This window comes from Pararge aegeria, chromosome 22, assembly GCF_905163445.1.
Source record: "Pararge aegeria chromosome 22, ilParAegt1.1, whole genome shotgun sequence".
In the NCBI taxonomy this organism is placed as follows: domain Eukaryota; kingdom Metazoa; phylum Arthropoda; class Insecta; order Lepidoptera; family Nymphalidae; genus Pararge; species Pararge aegeria.
In genome coordinates, this window is record NC_053201.1 from 6007004 (window position 1) to 6024096 (window position 17093).

The window sequence follows — 17093 nt, forward strand, 5'->3', positions numbered from 1 at the left end:
TTAAGCGAGTGATATTTTTATTATTTGAAACGCACATAACTTAGCAAAATTAGAGGTGCGAGCTGGGATTTGAACTTCGCCCCCCTAAAGTGAAGGCGAGTTGAAACCCATTATCTTTTAGTTATATAGAAATAATGTATTTTTACTAACACAAAATATGATGAGCAATATCTGAAACATAAATTATTATTAATATCATTATATACCAGCAGTATTTTAGACAACTCAAATTCGATTGGTCGTGAATGTGTGATTTTTAAATATTTTAGCACACCATATTAGGTTCGGAAATCTGTATAATTTATCGCCTGCCATAGAAAGAGTAACCAATCGGAGGCATCGTTTAACTCCGGTTACACCATAAACATAAACAGGTGATCTAAAATATTTGATACATAACCATGGCGTGAACCCAATATTTTAAATGTTTGCATGCTTCCAGAGCGACCGCTAAAAGGCTCCTAAGGTCTGCTATTTATCATGCACTCAAAAATAAACATTTCACATAATATTGTAATAGAATGGATTTAAGAGAATTCTGTTTTCAAAATAGGTTAAGGCCGTAGTCCACCACGCTGGCCTAGCTGATTGGTGGACTACACACACCTTTGAGAAATGTTCATAATGTTCATAACTTAGAAAAGTTAGAGGTGCGTGTGTACACGGCTTTACAGTTAAACGGAGGTTGGCCTAAGTCTTGCATCCTAGCATAAGTATTTAGGCCGACAAAACTAATAGCTTGTTTTTTTTTAAATCCAAAAATAGTACAGAAGTTGTGTTTAGAAGGAAGTGCACAATAAAAATAAACAATAATTAATCGTAAAATCAACGCCGATTCAAAGTTACAACGATCACAACTTACGTACTCGTATCAGAGACGTATTTTATAACGTCCACACTTAAGTTACAATTTAAAAGTGATTTAAATACGGGCAGATCTGTTACACTCCGCACCTAGGTACCTTCAACGTGTGTATCTACAACGGCAAATCCCGACGTCGGTGCTGAAACAATAGTTTTAAGTTGGTACCATCGGGCCACACATAGCTGATTTTTTGACGTCGCATAGTCAGTACACATATGAAAATTTAATTGATGTCAATAAAACTACAACAAATATTAAAAAGTAAATGGACTGATACAATATGAATATTGGGAGCAAAAATAAACTCGTTGTGCAGTTTAATAAGCTACATAAAATTGCTAATTCATTCATTCAAGTTCAATAGTATATTATTTTATAACAAATTAAACCGAATTAAATATTTGAGATGTCGTTCAAAGTTTATATAAAATGTAAGCTTACAAAAATTATATTATTATGTTAAGGATTACTTAAACGATAAAAAAGCTTAGGTATGAATTGCTCTAACTTCATAGCTTAATATTAATTTACTTTCAGATGGTGATAAAAAAAATACTCACCTAAGTTTGTTGTGGGCTCTTCTTAGACCAGGGCGCGTTTGGAACCCACATAGCTTTAGGCTTATGTTGGCGAACGAAGTTATCACCATCCCCTTACAATTATGTAAACATATATGTAGGGACGCTTCATAAGGTCCTGTGATAGGCCTACATGAAAAATGAATTTTTGTATTTAGAACACATATGTACATCTCGTTTTTTTTTTCTTTAGCAGAATTTTACATACTTATATTAACTTATATATTATATAGTTATATACTTATATATTATTAGTTTAGTTATTGAAACAAAATATAACATATTTTATAGGTTCTTCGCACCCTTAAGCCTTGCCGACTTGTCAGGGTACTGCACATCCCTCTTACATAACAGATTACTACTTAAATACTCAAATAAAACGAAACAGCAGTTATTATGCTGGCAAAGTAGGTATGCAAGAAAATTTTGTGTATATATTTTTTGTAGCATGGGTTATGTGATTTGCGGAAAAACTAAACCCATTAAACTCCTCCCACTTCCAAATCAGGAGCATTTGGGAATACTTATCTCGGATTGGTCTTGTCGTAATTATGATCTGTTGTTTGTATAGTTTTTTAGCATACCATCTTCAGCATTACCACTCGCGGGTTATTTATCGCCAGCCATAAATGGGGTGACCAATCGGACGCGCCGCTTACTTTGGTAGCGTCATAAAAAGTGGGTGTCTTCTTAAAAGGCAATAACTAAACTGAATTGACGAGTTTCTTTTAATATATGTTTTATCTTTGACACATAAATTATTTTTTGTTTCATGCAAGTTTGTACACCACAAAGAGAAAAAAAAATCGATGGACAGAACAAAAATAAACTTAAAAGTAGGATACAAAAGCGGCCTTATCGCTTAGTAGCGAACTCTTCCAGGCAACCTTAGGATTAGGAAAACCAAGGGAAACCGACTGGTGGGGTGTATTATATTATATATTACTGTTTTTTTCTCTTTATTTATTTATTTTTAAAATTTGTTTTTATATTTATTTTATGTTAACCTCTCAATTTTGTATATGGGTCCCCGACCTGAAAAAAATTGATTTTATTTTATTTATTATTTATAATACGCAATAGCTGGCGATGATGACAATTTTATTATGAGTAGGTACGGAGACGGATTTTACTTTAAATATGACATTTTTACAGGTACTAAAACGTGGCTGGCAAGTTGGGCCCGGCGCGCCAATGATGCCAACTGTAGGGGCCCCAGGGGACGCCAATCAGAGCGTGCCACTGATACATCCGCCTTGCCATCATGTTCACGAGGTTAGTAATTTTTCCTCCGTATTAGGTGATGAACATTAAAAAAAAAATTGTTATTTACGTGTTTCCTGAATCTTTATTTTTATCATTTTAGCAGTATTTTGACAGCCGAGAGGGGCAGTGGGCTTGCTTTCCGCGTCCAAGTTCGTTGGGTTCGATTCCCACAACTGGAAAAAAATGTTTGTGTGATGAACATGAATGTTTTTCAGTGTCTGGGTGTTTATATGTATATAATAAGTATTCATGTGTATTATATTCATAAAAATATTCATCAGCTATCTTAGTACCCATAACACAAGCTACGCTTACTTTGGGGCTAGATAGCGATGTGTGTCTGGTCGTAGTATATTTATTTATTATTTATTTTATTTAAATACATAAAGAACTTAACTCAATGAAATACAAAACAAACATTTAATTACTCCGCTGTCAGTCCGTCTGTCTGTTCCAGTCACCAGGCTACAACAAAAATACTAAAAGTACTTAGAATTCCGTACTAAAGTGGTAAAAATAGAAACCTCATGGTGCGACTTCGTCTGCATTAACCTATTACTAATAACGCCAAATAGGTATGCTAATCTAAAAAGTTTCGTGACTCATTAAAAAAGGGGGTTTTTACTAAATTCTTTATATTGAATATATGACAGTTAAACCAAGCTTCATACGTGTTCCTAAAACTTAAGCCCATTTTCCTTAAACCTAGGGATCGCCTAAATCGAATGCTTATACATTTAAGCTATGATAGAAAAAAAAAAACGTTTCACTAACACTTGGGCGATAACTATTGGTGGTCAGTTTATGTATGCCTAGGAATCTCCTTAGATAAAGCGTTATCTATTTAGGAGTTGGCTGGTTCGTCGTTGGTGAAAACGGGCATGATTCATTAACCAATTTATATTAACAATTTCTTAGGGAGTATATACGTAACCTCGGGAAAGAAATTACGACACAATTAAAAACGCAAACAGAATTTCGTTTAATAATTTCATATGTAGTGAGTTTTCATTCTGTTTGATATTGAACTTCTGAGGCCACTGTAACTTGGCTGCCAGAGTTATACCTACCAATAAGATTTCTCAGAAATACGACACCTATTTTCAGAACTTATTTATTACACAATGATTTTCACAAGCATCTAATCATTTCGTCATAATTGGTAAGTACGTAATACTCGTCTATTAGGTGTAACATATATTTTGTGTTCGCTTCGTAACGGTTATCGATATTTCTGTAATTTTGTCACGATAAGTTAATTTGATTAAGGTACGTGGAGCACGTATCACAAAGATTATAAATGAATAAATGTACGGACAGGAACAAAAAATTTTATTGTATAAAAAAAAACTTTACGTTTGTGCCCCAATAATGCCTGAATAACATAATAAGACGAAAGTTTATTTTCGGCATAAGTATGTTTTGTGATTTTCCAGAGATCATTCAAAAAAGCGGTGACAGCCCAGTGAGTAAGATCTCGACTTCACTTTGGGGGGCCGAGTTCGAATACCAGCACGCACCTCTAACTCCTTTCCACCTCAAGCACCTTTAACTTTTATAAGTTATGTGCGCTTTAATAAAAACATCACTCTCTTGAACGGTGAAGGAAAACATCGTAAGGAAACCTGCATGCCTGAGAGTTCTCAATAATGTTCTCAAAGGTGTCTGGAGTCCACCAATCCGCACTGGGCCAGCGTGGTGGACTACGGCCTTAACCCCTTCTCATTGTGGGAGGAGACCCGTGCCCGGTAGTGGTTTGATATGACGATTCAAAATCTACTATTTTTAATTATATGATATTTATGAAAATAACCCTATGAGACGTGAGGTCATACCGTCGGCAAGAATCTACATACGTTTAGGAAGTTAGTCCCATCTGTAACCTTAATATTCAATTAATAATAGGTAAGTTTGATTGTTCGTTTACCCTTCTTTTAAACAGCAACACAGAATTTATACAATGGATTGAAAACAAATTTAAGTATCCACAGATAAGTACTTGTGACAAAGTATTCCAACATGTTGTATGGTAAAGTCACGACGCCGATGACAAATTAAGAAATATGATAACAAATTCAACAAATAGCTTAAAAATATTTTAGTCCTAAAATAATATTTGGAATCTTCGATGAGCAGAATGATGTAGTATATTACCCAGAAATCGGACGTTTTCTTATTCTTTCATTATATATATATTTTTAATATATATGTTTGTAAATTATTGCATATGCAAAAGTAAAAAAATACTCAGTTAATATATATTTTAAGTTTAAAAGATCGTTTTAAGAGTTTTATGATCGTTTTAGTATTTTTTTCTGCGGTTCTTCCATAGAATATGTAAAAATAGCTTTAATAGGAATGAAACAATTCACATATTATACTTTATTTTACATTAGGTAAGAATCTAGTAAAGCCAGCAGCAGCGTTTAGCAATATATGCTTAGCTATTTTTATATTATTCTATAAACTTTTGTATAGAAATTAATTTGAAGGTAATAAAGTACCTTCTAATGTATAACTTAAATCAATGGGATAGGTTCCATCTGCAAGGTTACTACATATAGACGAATTTCTTTGTGACAAGGTGGCTTAAGTTTTATCACTCACAAGATAAAAAATTAATGTTAAAATGTAAACAATTGATGTCAGAAAGCAGCGCCTGCTGAGTTTCTCTCCAGCTTCTCGGTACAGTCTGCCTTGCTCACCTGTGGAAGCGTCATAACAAACAGACAGACTTGACATTTCAAAAATGCTTATACAGTAAGCTACTGAAAACTTAAAATAAATAAATTTTGATTAGAACTACGTGACGTGGGTACACTACAAACAGTGTCATATTATTTTATTAGAAAATCAAACATAAGGTAGGTATGTACACACTATTTTTCACGTTACAACACTTGTGGTGATACTACAAATTTAGCACTTCCAACGTCAGTGTAAACATGGCCCTCTTGTGTGAAACGTCATTATTTAGCGTATTTAGCGTGTCTAATAAAAGTACATAACTACCGAATAAATGGAGGTAAATTATTCCTTTCATGTACCGAGTACCGACGACGTACCTATATAGAACAACTGATTATTTTTAAAGTTGTATAACACCCGAAGGGTGTCAGCGAACCTTAAATCTAAGCCTCCGTCTGTCTGTTAGCGGGCTGTATCTCATGAACCGTAATAAGTATCTAGTAGTATACTAAAACCAATCCATCTATCCAGAATCGAGATCCTAAAAAAGTATCTTCTTCTTCTTAGGGTGCCGTCTCCTTACGAAGGTAGGCAATCATTAGGGCTATCTCTACCTTGGACACCGCTGCTCTAAATAATGATTTGGAGCTCTTTCCGAACCATTGTCGTAGATTTTTGAGCCATGATATTCTTCTTCGGCCAGGCCTTCTAAAAAAGTATGACGAATCAATTTAATATTTCCGGCTAAAAGTTTTATAACGTCTTCCACGCACTGTTAAAAATATTCGTTTGTTGTTGCAAAATTTTCATTAAACTTTTCATGTGAGTAATTGAGAGCCTGATTCTGTTAAAATTATGTTAATAGGACATATTTTTACATTTTTTTTAAAGAAAGATACTTTCAGGTTCCAACATAAAAATAATAATTATAAATATCCTACGACCATATACAAATCGCCATCTAGCCCTAAAGTAAGCGTAGCTTGTGATATGGGTACTAAGATAGCTCATAGCTTTGAACTTCATAAAAATAGGCAAAAGCTGTACGAATTGTATGCTGAACGTCAATTTAACACTGGTGATAAGTTTGGGGATTATGTTAAATTGTTTTCCAAGAATTTCAAACGCGCTTGCCACTTAGAAAAGACGCGATACATCAAAAATAAAATTAAAAATAGCAGCAATGCAATCAAAACTACTTGGAACATAATTAATGAGGAGACGGGAAGAGTAACACCACGAAATATTAACTTTAAACTTAATGTAGATAATAAAGCCTTAACAACAGATTTCGAGGTGGCTACTGCTTTTGAAACCTTCTTTACCAACATTCCCGTCTCCACAACAGAATCATTAAACTCTTCACCAGATATGGCTCTCTCTCTATTAAAGGAAAATGTGCCTGAGTGTAACCATTCTTTTAAATTCACGCATGTTAGTGGCTCTGACGTTATTAAAGCCTTTAAATTATTAATTAATAAAAAAACAAATGATCTGTGGGGCATTTCCGTAAACGTTGTCAAATCATTAATTGATATTGTTGCACCCGACTTAGCCTTAATATTTAATAATTGTATAGATTGTGGTGTGTTTCCTGACTTAATGAAACTTAGTAAAATAGTTCCATTGTTTAAATCGGGTAGTACTTCTGACCCCACTAACTTTAGACCAGTATCCGTACTACCCACTTTCAGTAAAATCTTTGAAAAACTCATTTTAAATCAATTACTTTACCATTTTCATAAGTATAATTTACTTCATATTAAGCAATTTGGTTTCACACGGGGTCGCTCAACAATCGACGCAGGTGTTGAGCTAATACAAAACATATTTGAAGCCTGGGAGGAGTCACGTGATGCACTTGGTGTGTTCTGTGACTTATCTAAGGCGTTTGATTGTGTTCAACACGAAACGTTAGTTAGGAAACTACACCACTATGGAATTCAGGGTGTAGCTCTAGACTTAATGAGTAACTATCTACACGATAGAATTCAGAAAGTCGACGTGAATGGAAAACGGTCTAATGGATCAGTTATGAAAATAGGTGTCCCACAGGGGTCTATATTAGGACCATTTCTGTTCCTTATTTACATTAATGACCTTCCTTACCTTGCCAAGGATAAACACGTGATAGTTCTGTTTGCCGATGATACATCACTGACTTTTAAAATAAATCGACGTGAACTAGCTTTTGACGACGTAAACAACTCTCTCGCTAAAGTGGTACAGTGGTTTGAAGCTAATAATTTGGTTCTTAACGGAAAAAAAACCAAGTGTATAAAATTCACTTTACCTAATGTTAAACACGTGAAAACCACTGTACTACTTAATAATGAGGAACTGAAACTGGAGGATACGACAGTTTTTCTAGGAATAACGTTAGATTCTAAACTTCAATGGGGCCCTCATGTAAATAATTTATCGAACAGGCTTAGTTCTGCTGCCTATGCGGTAAAGAAGATACGCCATATGACCGACGTAGAAACTGCTAGACTGGTATATTTTAGTTACTTTCACAGCATTATGTCATATGGAATTTTACTTTGGGGTAATGCTGCTGATATTAGCACTATTTTCGTGCTGCAGAAGAGGGCTGTTCGTTCTATCTACAAAATGGGTCCGAGAGAGTCATTGAGAGATAAATTTAAAGATTTTAAAATAATGACAGTGTATAGTCAGTACATATTTGAAAATTTAATGTACGTCCATAAAAACATTTCTAAATTTAAGAAAAAATGTGACTGCAATAATTTAAACATTAGAAGTAAGAATAAACTTACAGTGCAATATACTAGGTTACATAAAATTCATAATTCGTTTAAAGGAAATTGCATACAATTTTACAATAAACTACCAATTGACATCTTGGAGATGTCTCTTAAAAAGTTCAAAGTTTGTATTAAACGTAAGCTTATAGAAAAGTCCTATTATAGTATAAAGGACTACGTCAACGATAAAAAAGCTTGGGTGTAAATTATTGCTCTAACCAGGTTGCTCTTCTAATAATTTAAAATGACATTGTGAGATGGCGATAACAAAAAAAAAAAAAAAAAACACCCGGCTAAGTTTGTTGTGGGCTTCTTCTTAGACCGAGACGCGTTTGGAACCCTCGTAGCTTTAGTTTTAAGTTTACGAATGTGGTTATCGCCATCATCTCACTACCGTGTAATTCTTATGTACGCATCAAAAGTGCCACCTGTGGGCCTACTTGAATAAAGATATTTTTGACTTTGACTTTGACTTTGACATAAATATTTTTATGAATATAATACACTTAATTCTTACTGCATTGGTGTTTATCTGTATATTATACCTAAGTATTTATTTATATTATTCAAAAAAATATTCATCAGTAATCTTAGAACTATAACACAAGCTACGCTTACTTTAGGGCTAGATGGCGATGTGTGTATGGTCGTAGGATATTTATTTATGAAATATTGGGATGAAAAACTATAGAAACGTTTAGGATGGAAAGAAATTTAAAGCAAAGGATCACTTCGTGAATTAGTCTAGTAATGGCGTTTTATACCAAAGACACAAGAACCTACTGGGTGACAGTTACATCAGTTGGTTGCACAACAAAATATATACACACGAGTATGTGCAAAATTTAATAATTACAGATTCGATATGCCGGGCTTAATCCTGATTTCCATTCGAAAATATACGTATCTCTGTTCACTAGATCATATTATGTAATTTGCAATCATTACAGTTTCGTACCGGCGAGAGCGCTGATGTAAATATATCTGCACTAGTTACAGATCAATTTTTGACGTTTTTCTCGTAAACCTTACAATATAAATTGACATATTTAACCTTTTATTGTAGTAGTAGTAGAGCTATTTGTGACAGAGCTCCTCTGGGGAAGTGCTTATTTGTGCCGCTAAGCAGATTTGTTGCAATGCTGTGTTGCGGTCTAAAAAAAAAATAATCTTAAAGCCGGTTGATAATCGTCAGCATGAAGACCTCACTGGTTCAGTGATGAGAGCTAAGGGTATCGAGTACGATCCCCGGTTAGGGGAAATTCGGGAATTTGTAATTTTAAATTTTTCTCTGGTCTAGTGGGAGGCTCTTAGACCATCGCTAGTTACGACGACAAAGACGTGCCGGTAAAGAATAAGCTTTCCAGTATGATGCCGTGTAGAAACCAATTAGAGTATGGGCTTAATAAATTGCCATACCTACATGTTCTCCAAGTTGTGTGGAGTCCACCACTGGGCCAGCGTGGTAGACTGCGGCCTTAACCCCTTCTCAAAAAAAGAAGAAGAAATGGGTTGATATAATGATAAGGATTCCTTACTGGTCAACCCGCTACCATCTCAGACAGATCATCATCTAACTACCACTTCATCATCTAACTATCACTTCCCATTACCGGCCCACTACAGGGCACGAGTCTCCTCCCACAATAAGAAGGAGTTAAAGCAGAAGTGTGGTGGTAGTGTGGCACGTGGGCCCAGTGGGTTTGGTGGACTTCAGACACCTATGAGATTATTATGAAGGACTCTCAGGCATGTAGGTTTCCTCGCGAAGTTTTCTTCCACTGTTGAAGCAAATGAGATTTTAATCGCTTAAAACGCGCATGACCTTTAAAAGTTAGAGGATTCGAACTCTGTCCCCCGAAAGTCAAGTCGAAGTCCTACCCACTGAGCTATCACCGCTTCGATATTGTTATAATTTAAACGTTACTCTCAGTTGATTTATCAGGCGCAGTCGGACTGTTCCGCACATAACTCAAATTGTCTCTACGTTTTTTGTTCCTCACAAACCACTCAAAATAACGTAATGCGCGTAAGACCATTACGGCTTTGATGGTAATTGTACACCCAAAGCTATAATAATAAAGGATATGGTGTATCAAGAATTTGATAGACAGATAAATACACTTCATTGCAAAGAAATTCATTACAAATATGGTTGATATCAAAGAATGAGAAAATACAGAAACCGCGTACCTTCACGACTAATACTTACCGTGTACACAGTGGCGTGCATAGAGGTGCATAAAATCTCTACTCCGAGTTATAAAAAACTTAAGGATAGGCATTGAAAGAGTTAATAAAAGCCCACCCTTAAGTATTTATGACTCGTATTGGAGATTTTCTTCATTTTATATCATTTGCATAACCTGTGCATACCCTCTATGCACGCCACTGCGTGTACACGACTAATATTGATGCATAAACAACCACTTCACTTTAGTTGTATTTCCTGAACAGACAGTTGGTCACTTCGCATCATTTAGCAGTTCACGGTAATTTTATCCCTAATGTTCTAAATTTTTACCATAAAATGGAAAACTGGGAAAAAGTTTGTGAGTTAGCAGCATTCCTCGGGTGTAAAGTGAGACGGGGCGTTTACACTGCTTTTGGACACAATGCACTGTATTTAAAAATGGTTGCATGAAGGTTCTGTATGTTTATAATTCTGTGACAGATATATATCTATACACAAACATCGGTTTGCAGAGACTGTGTTATTGCTAAACCAATTTCATTCCAAACTACCCTCGGAGAAATGAATTGAAGAGTTTATATAATAAGGCTATTTAAAAGAATGTTAGTTTTGTTATACTTTTTAGTTACATTCATTAATACATAAAATAATCAAGTGCTGTTTTTTATAAAACAATTAATTTTTAGTAGCATTTAATTTTATTTATTTGGGAAATTTATGTATTTATGGACAATTTATGTATTTAGTTTATTATTTGGTCCATTACTTCCTAAAATCAAATCGGACCTACTAAGTGTTTTGTCTTGTATATGTATTATTTGTAATATTATGGTTTTATTTGAGAATTTTATTTAAAGATTTGACGGGTAGAAAAAGCTATAGCATTAAGTCCTTTTGATTAATCAATGGACGATAAAGAATGAATGTATAAAGCTTTGCAAAAGTAGTAGTAAAGTTTTAAAGTTTTTTAAAGTATCGCATTGGTTCATATTTGGAAGCCAGTCTTTATCCTCCTTCGTTCAATGCGAGCTATTTATATTAGGTTAGAGATGACTTGCTCTTATTGTTAGAGGCTAAAAAGCAGTCGGCTTTTTCACTAAGCATTCCAAAATTACTGGACGACATCTATTGAAGGAATGCCGAAAAACTATTTAATAATACGGACTATTTGTACTTTTTTATATTTAATAATAATAAAAATACATATTAGGCTTTATTAACCGCAACAAACAAAAACCTACAAAAAGAAGAGATTAAAACCACAGACAATTAAAATGTACGTTATGTCATTGTGGACAATGGGTCACCACCTCAGCTCTGTGCTTCAGCAACATGGCAGTAATTAACTACCAAGAAAAATTGCAACGCTGATTTCAATAGGACTTCAAGGTGATACCACGGACAGACAGCGACATGTTCTAACGTAGTGCTTGTACACTCCTTGGTTAAGCTATCGATAACGAACAAAGATAATACAAACACCACGTCCTTCTAACCTATTTACCAAAAGTGTTTATTTTTATGTCATAAGTCCTTCGCTCATTAATCGGCTTTATACCGCTCCAACACTGTTTAAACGCCGGTCCAACCCTAACTTAGAAGGTTGACCCGTTGTCGCCTAATCGTCCACCACAAAATCCACGAATCGTCAACAAGTGGACAATTCGTCGTCAACCAGACTACAGCTCGGCGTCAACAATGTCCACTTCAAAAACGTTGTTGACAAGCGATAAGCGGATAGATAGTTTGAGCTGTACTACAAGCGCAGTGTTCAACTCGTAGTTCTATCGTCGTCAATAGTTCTGTTGTCATAGATTTTAAGACAACTTACTTTATGCTGTACGACATAAAGCTTTTTTTATCCATAATAAGTTAGCCATTGACAATCTCAGTAAAGGTAAGTATGATATGGTACCGGCCATCCTGTTAGGAGTCCTCATCATTATATCAACCCATTTCCTGCCCTCTACAAGGCACGGGTCTCCTCCAACAATGAGGAGGGGTTAAGGCCGTAGTATACCACGCTGGCCCAGTGGCCATTGGTGGACTCCATACACCTTGGAGAAGACTTTGTAGACCTCTCAAGCATGTATGTTACCTCGCGCTGTTTTCCTTTACCGTTGAAACAACAGATATTTTAATAGCTTTAAAAACGCACGTAACTTAAAATGATAGAGATGCGTGCTGGGATTCGACCCACTAGGCTCTCAACACTTCAATATGCCAGTGATATTAAAGTCATGCCCCTAGTTTGTGTCAACGCAGCATCGTAACGGACCGTCACGTCACGTCTTTGTCGCACGTGGACGCATAGGATAGTTAGTAGCCACGGTCAAAGCCTCCCGCCAGACCAGAGGTAGATTCATAAATTTTCCCAACCTGGAATTGAACGCCTATAAGCGCTCACCACTGCGTTAGGGAGGTCGTCATAAAATATATAATGTTAATGATCAAAGTAATTGTAGTACTCCCATGTAAATAACGATTGTTTTAGAACGTTCAGCACGGTGAATTTATTTATTAGGACCATTGCATAGGGCTAACCCAGAAGACGACAGGTGTCTCTCAAAACATCATTAACCAAGAAATAATTGAGGGTCCGCAATGAAACTGTTTAATAGAAGTTTCTCGAAATAACGCAGGCTTCTATTTAATTAATGAAGTACTTTCAATAGGCTCAAATGATCATCATTACTGGTATGTTGTATGTAAAATCAGAGTGCATTTTAGGACGATTTAAATGGGATAAGCGATTCAAGAATGTCACTTCATTAATCCCGTATCCCGCAGCGTTGCATCACCCATTAATCATACACTTCTACAAATTATAGTGTAAGAGGCAGTTGCAATATTTTTGACGGACCTTCCCATGCTGTTGACATATCTACATAGCAAGTTATATACTCTTTTTTGTATGAGAATAACATAAATATATATAGCAGTATAAAGATTAAGGGAGGTTGTAGGTTGTAGTTGTTTTACTTCACCTTAATACTAACACGTACATTGACGTGTACACATAAGTCGTACACAGAAAAGTTTCGGTACGATGTCGCGTAGAAACCGGGGTATGGATTTAATAAAAATGCGATAGGTACTTCTTACAGGCTATCCCATACCAACTTTAACGGCATTATCACTTACCATTAGGTGAGATTGCAGATAAGAGCTAACTTGTAGTATTAAAAAATTACCATTAACGGCCCACCACAGGGCACGAGTCTCCTTTCACAATGAGAAGAGGTTAAGCCCTAATCCACCACGCAGGCCCAGTGCGGATTGGTGGACTCCACACACGTTTGAGAACTTTATGGAGAACTCTCAGGTTTTGATTTGAACTCGACCCCCCGAAATTGAAGCCGACGTCCTGCCCACTGGGCTATCACCGCTTCTTTCTATTCCGTCTCTCCCACTGCCCATAGTTGCTGAAAGATATATCTCTACAAGAGAGATAATATTGCATTTTAAGAAAATATACACATTATATGTATACATTTTTAAATATAATATCACTTTTTTTGTTACGAAAAACAATGTAGGTATAACTTTAATGATATGTGACGGGTGTCTCTTAGACTAAGTACAAATGTCGCATAGCATTTGATCCGGGCACGTGGACAGACGCGCGATGTAGATAGCTAAGGCGATCAGTGCGCAGGTTTGTTTGGACACTCGTGCACTTGTGTACAAAAGTCATAAATGTATATTTCTTTAATATCTATTAATATTTTAAACAAACAAAAAAGATTTTCTGATCTTAATCCTATATTAAAAAATATATATTTTTTTTAAATAAATAAAGAAAATGAATGTTTAATGTTTCTAAAAGCTAAACAACTCTTTCAGTGATCCGATTATCCCTCTTTAAAATATTACTATAAAATATTACTAACAAAGTTTTATTTTATCGTTAATATTACAAATTGAGATGTTTTCGAGCAATTTTATTTAGATGAAGATGTTTGAAATAACTTACTAAAATTTGCTCGAAAGCATTTTTTTTTTTTATTCATTAAACTGGTAACAACCAATGACGTTATCATGAGAATAACATAAATAAAAGAGAAAGATAGGATATTGAAACCTTCTAGAAATGACCACAGCATGCTTAATTAAGATAATCAAATAACAAAGCAAAATTTAAAACTTAATACCTGCAATACTATACAAAGAATAGAGATGATATAAAATTAAAACGGAAAATAAATTAATTTAAGTTATGTAAGTAAATGTTTAACATGTTTTTTGAATGAGGTCAAAAAAACTAAAAATGTCACAGTTAATTCTGTAAGCATTTAAAAGACAGGCGCATGTTGTCCTGCCTTGGTCCGACAAAAAGGTAAATGAAACGGTTTCCGAGTTTGCAGGCGACTACCCGAACGCGGTACACGAAACTTCAACCTCTCCAATATTTCCGTTGATTGTAATTAGTCTAAAAATTAATGGATTAGTAAAAAAGTTTCAATAATTCTAAAGGTTTCTTTTGCACTGATAATAACTTTAAGCCTACATTCAGATATATTTAGAAAAAGTAATCTACTCGAACCCCTTCCAATGATCGTTGCGCCCTTCCAGTATCTCCGAGACTTATTATTAAGTTAAATATTTGATTACCTTACCTATTAAAACTCTGCCTGTCCTTTATTATAATACCACGGCCTTGTAATTAATAAGTAGTTATAACTTATAGGTACCCACTAAAAAATCTTATGTGAATTTAAATCTCCAGAAATTAAGGGAAACGAAAAGAATAACAATCAAATAATAATCTTATAGTATAATAAATTAAATAATATTCTTATATATAATAATATTCACTCTGTAGATCATCTAACTAGTCCGACTTGAAGCTATTTAAAATAATATAGATTATAAAGCGTATCTGTAATGACTGGGCGTAGTCACTTACCCAGACTCTAATTCATTGCTTTATTGCCGTAAAATTTATGGCTTAGTAATGTATTCGCTTTTAATTTAATTAATATTCTTAACACGTTTCTGAATTATTTAATAATGCATAATATTAGGCAGTCATTTATAATTTATTAATTAAAATTGTGCACAACCTGTATTATTATAACAAATGTCTAAATATTAACTTGCTAAATGTGAAACTTATATGTAAAGAGACAATTATTAATTAAAAAATATAAATGTATCTATTTAAACTCGACTAGGCTTTTGTCGTTTGGTTGTATACCCAACAAGTTTCCAAGAACCTGGTGGCATAAATGTCATATGCCTAGATTAACAAATCATATTCCTAGATTAACATATAGGTACATAAATATTAATTTTATACATGAAACTCAGTAAGAAATCGTAAATTTGTTATTTGTTTTCAAAGACGGCTCCATTTGTACGATCTGTAAAGATCTTTGATTTCTTGCGGATTTTTATAAGAGTATGCGCTATGCCCCGCAATTTTAGCCACTTTTGGGTTTCTCGATCTCTACCTAGTAATATGCTTATTACTAGGTAGAGTAAGCGATAAAAAAACTTTAAAAAAAAACACACTTAACTGCCTAACGACCGCAAATTTTCGCATTTAAAAATGGCGACTTGAAGTCACCATTTTTATTCACAAATTTGTAACTATTTATGTATATTACTTCTATGAAAAATTCATAAACCATACATTACTCCCTAAACTTTACCGCACGTCAGTACAATATAAAGACTCAGCAGCATCTGTCAAGCTCTCGACATTAGTGACATTCAGTTGACATAGACCTAGCGGGAAGTTTTGACACCGCGTTGATGTCCGCGCTCTAATTAAACAAGAATTAAACTGTTGTTAGTTGTTGCCGGCTTAACTCATTTAGAATGATCAAAATTATAAATGAGTTGTTTAACGTCATAACGAATTTAGAATTTCGTTTACCGGCAGTAGACTTTTTTTTTTAAGTTTTCCCTTGACTGCAATCTCACCTGATAATAAGTCTCCTGCATATAACTATATAACTACCATACCCCTTATCTGTTAAGGGTATGGCAGTTATATTGAACCTTTGCCTCATAGGTTTTTTTTTATAGTAATATTTGACGTACCAAGCTGAATGTAAGTAGAAAACAGATGAACTGAGCAACACTTCACAGGGTACACAAGGAGCACGCTTTGCAACATGCAATGGCGTGCATAAAGGGTATGCACAGGATATGCAGAGGATATAAAGTGAAGAAAATCTCTCTAACGCCGCTCTGTATTCATCATGTGACAGTAATTACACGGGCATCCACTCCCTATATACCGGAATACATCATTGTAACAATGATGTATTCCGGTATTACCAAATGAAATCCGTTCAAAGTTCAAAGTTTATATAAAACGTAAGCTTACAGAAAAATCCTATTATAACATTAAGGATTATTTAAACGATAAAAAAGCTTGGGTGTGAATTGCTCTAGCTTCATAGCTTAATTTAAATTTACTGGAAGATGGTGATAACAAAAAAATAAATTTACCCGGCTAAGTTTGTTGTGGGCTCTTGGAACCCTCGTAGCTTTAGATTTAAGTTGGCGAACGAAGTTATCACCATCCCGTTACAATTATGTAAACAAATATGTATGAACGCTTCATAAGTGCCTGTGATAGGCCTACATGAATAAAGAACTTTTGAATTTGAATTTTGAATTTGATGCTTAGCGACAGAAATAAGCATGGCAATAGTTCTTCCCCGGACGAGCTCTGAAAAGCGGTTCTACGCTACATCGTACCGGAACGCTAAATTGCT

At 34.7% G+C, this 17093-nt stretch overlaps 1 protein-coding gene across 1 annotated transcript in view; it reads left to right on the forward strand.

Annotated features, from left to right (window-relative positions):
• LOC120633930 (neuronal PAS domain-containing protein 4B-like) overlaps positions 1-17093 on the forward strand; it is a 208435-nt gene that overhangs the window by 22937 nt on the left and 168405 nt on the right. Inside the window, exon 2 of the mRNA XM_039904340.1 lies at positions 2599-2718. Coding sequence (XP_039760274.1) covers positions 2708-2718 — 11 coding nt within the window. The 5' untranslated portion in view covers positions 2599-2707. The remainder of the gene's footprint in view (positions 1-2598; positions 2719-17093) is intronic.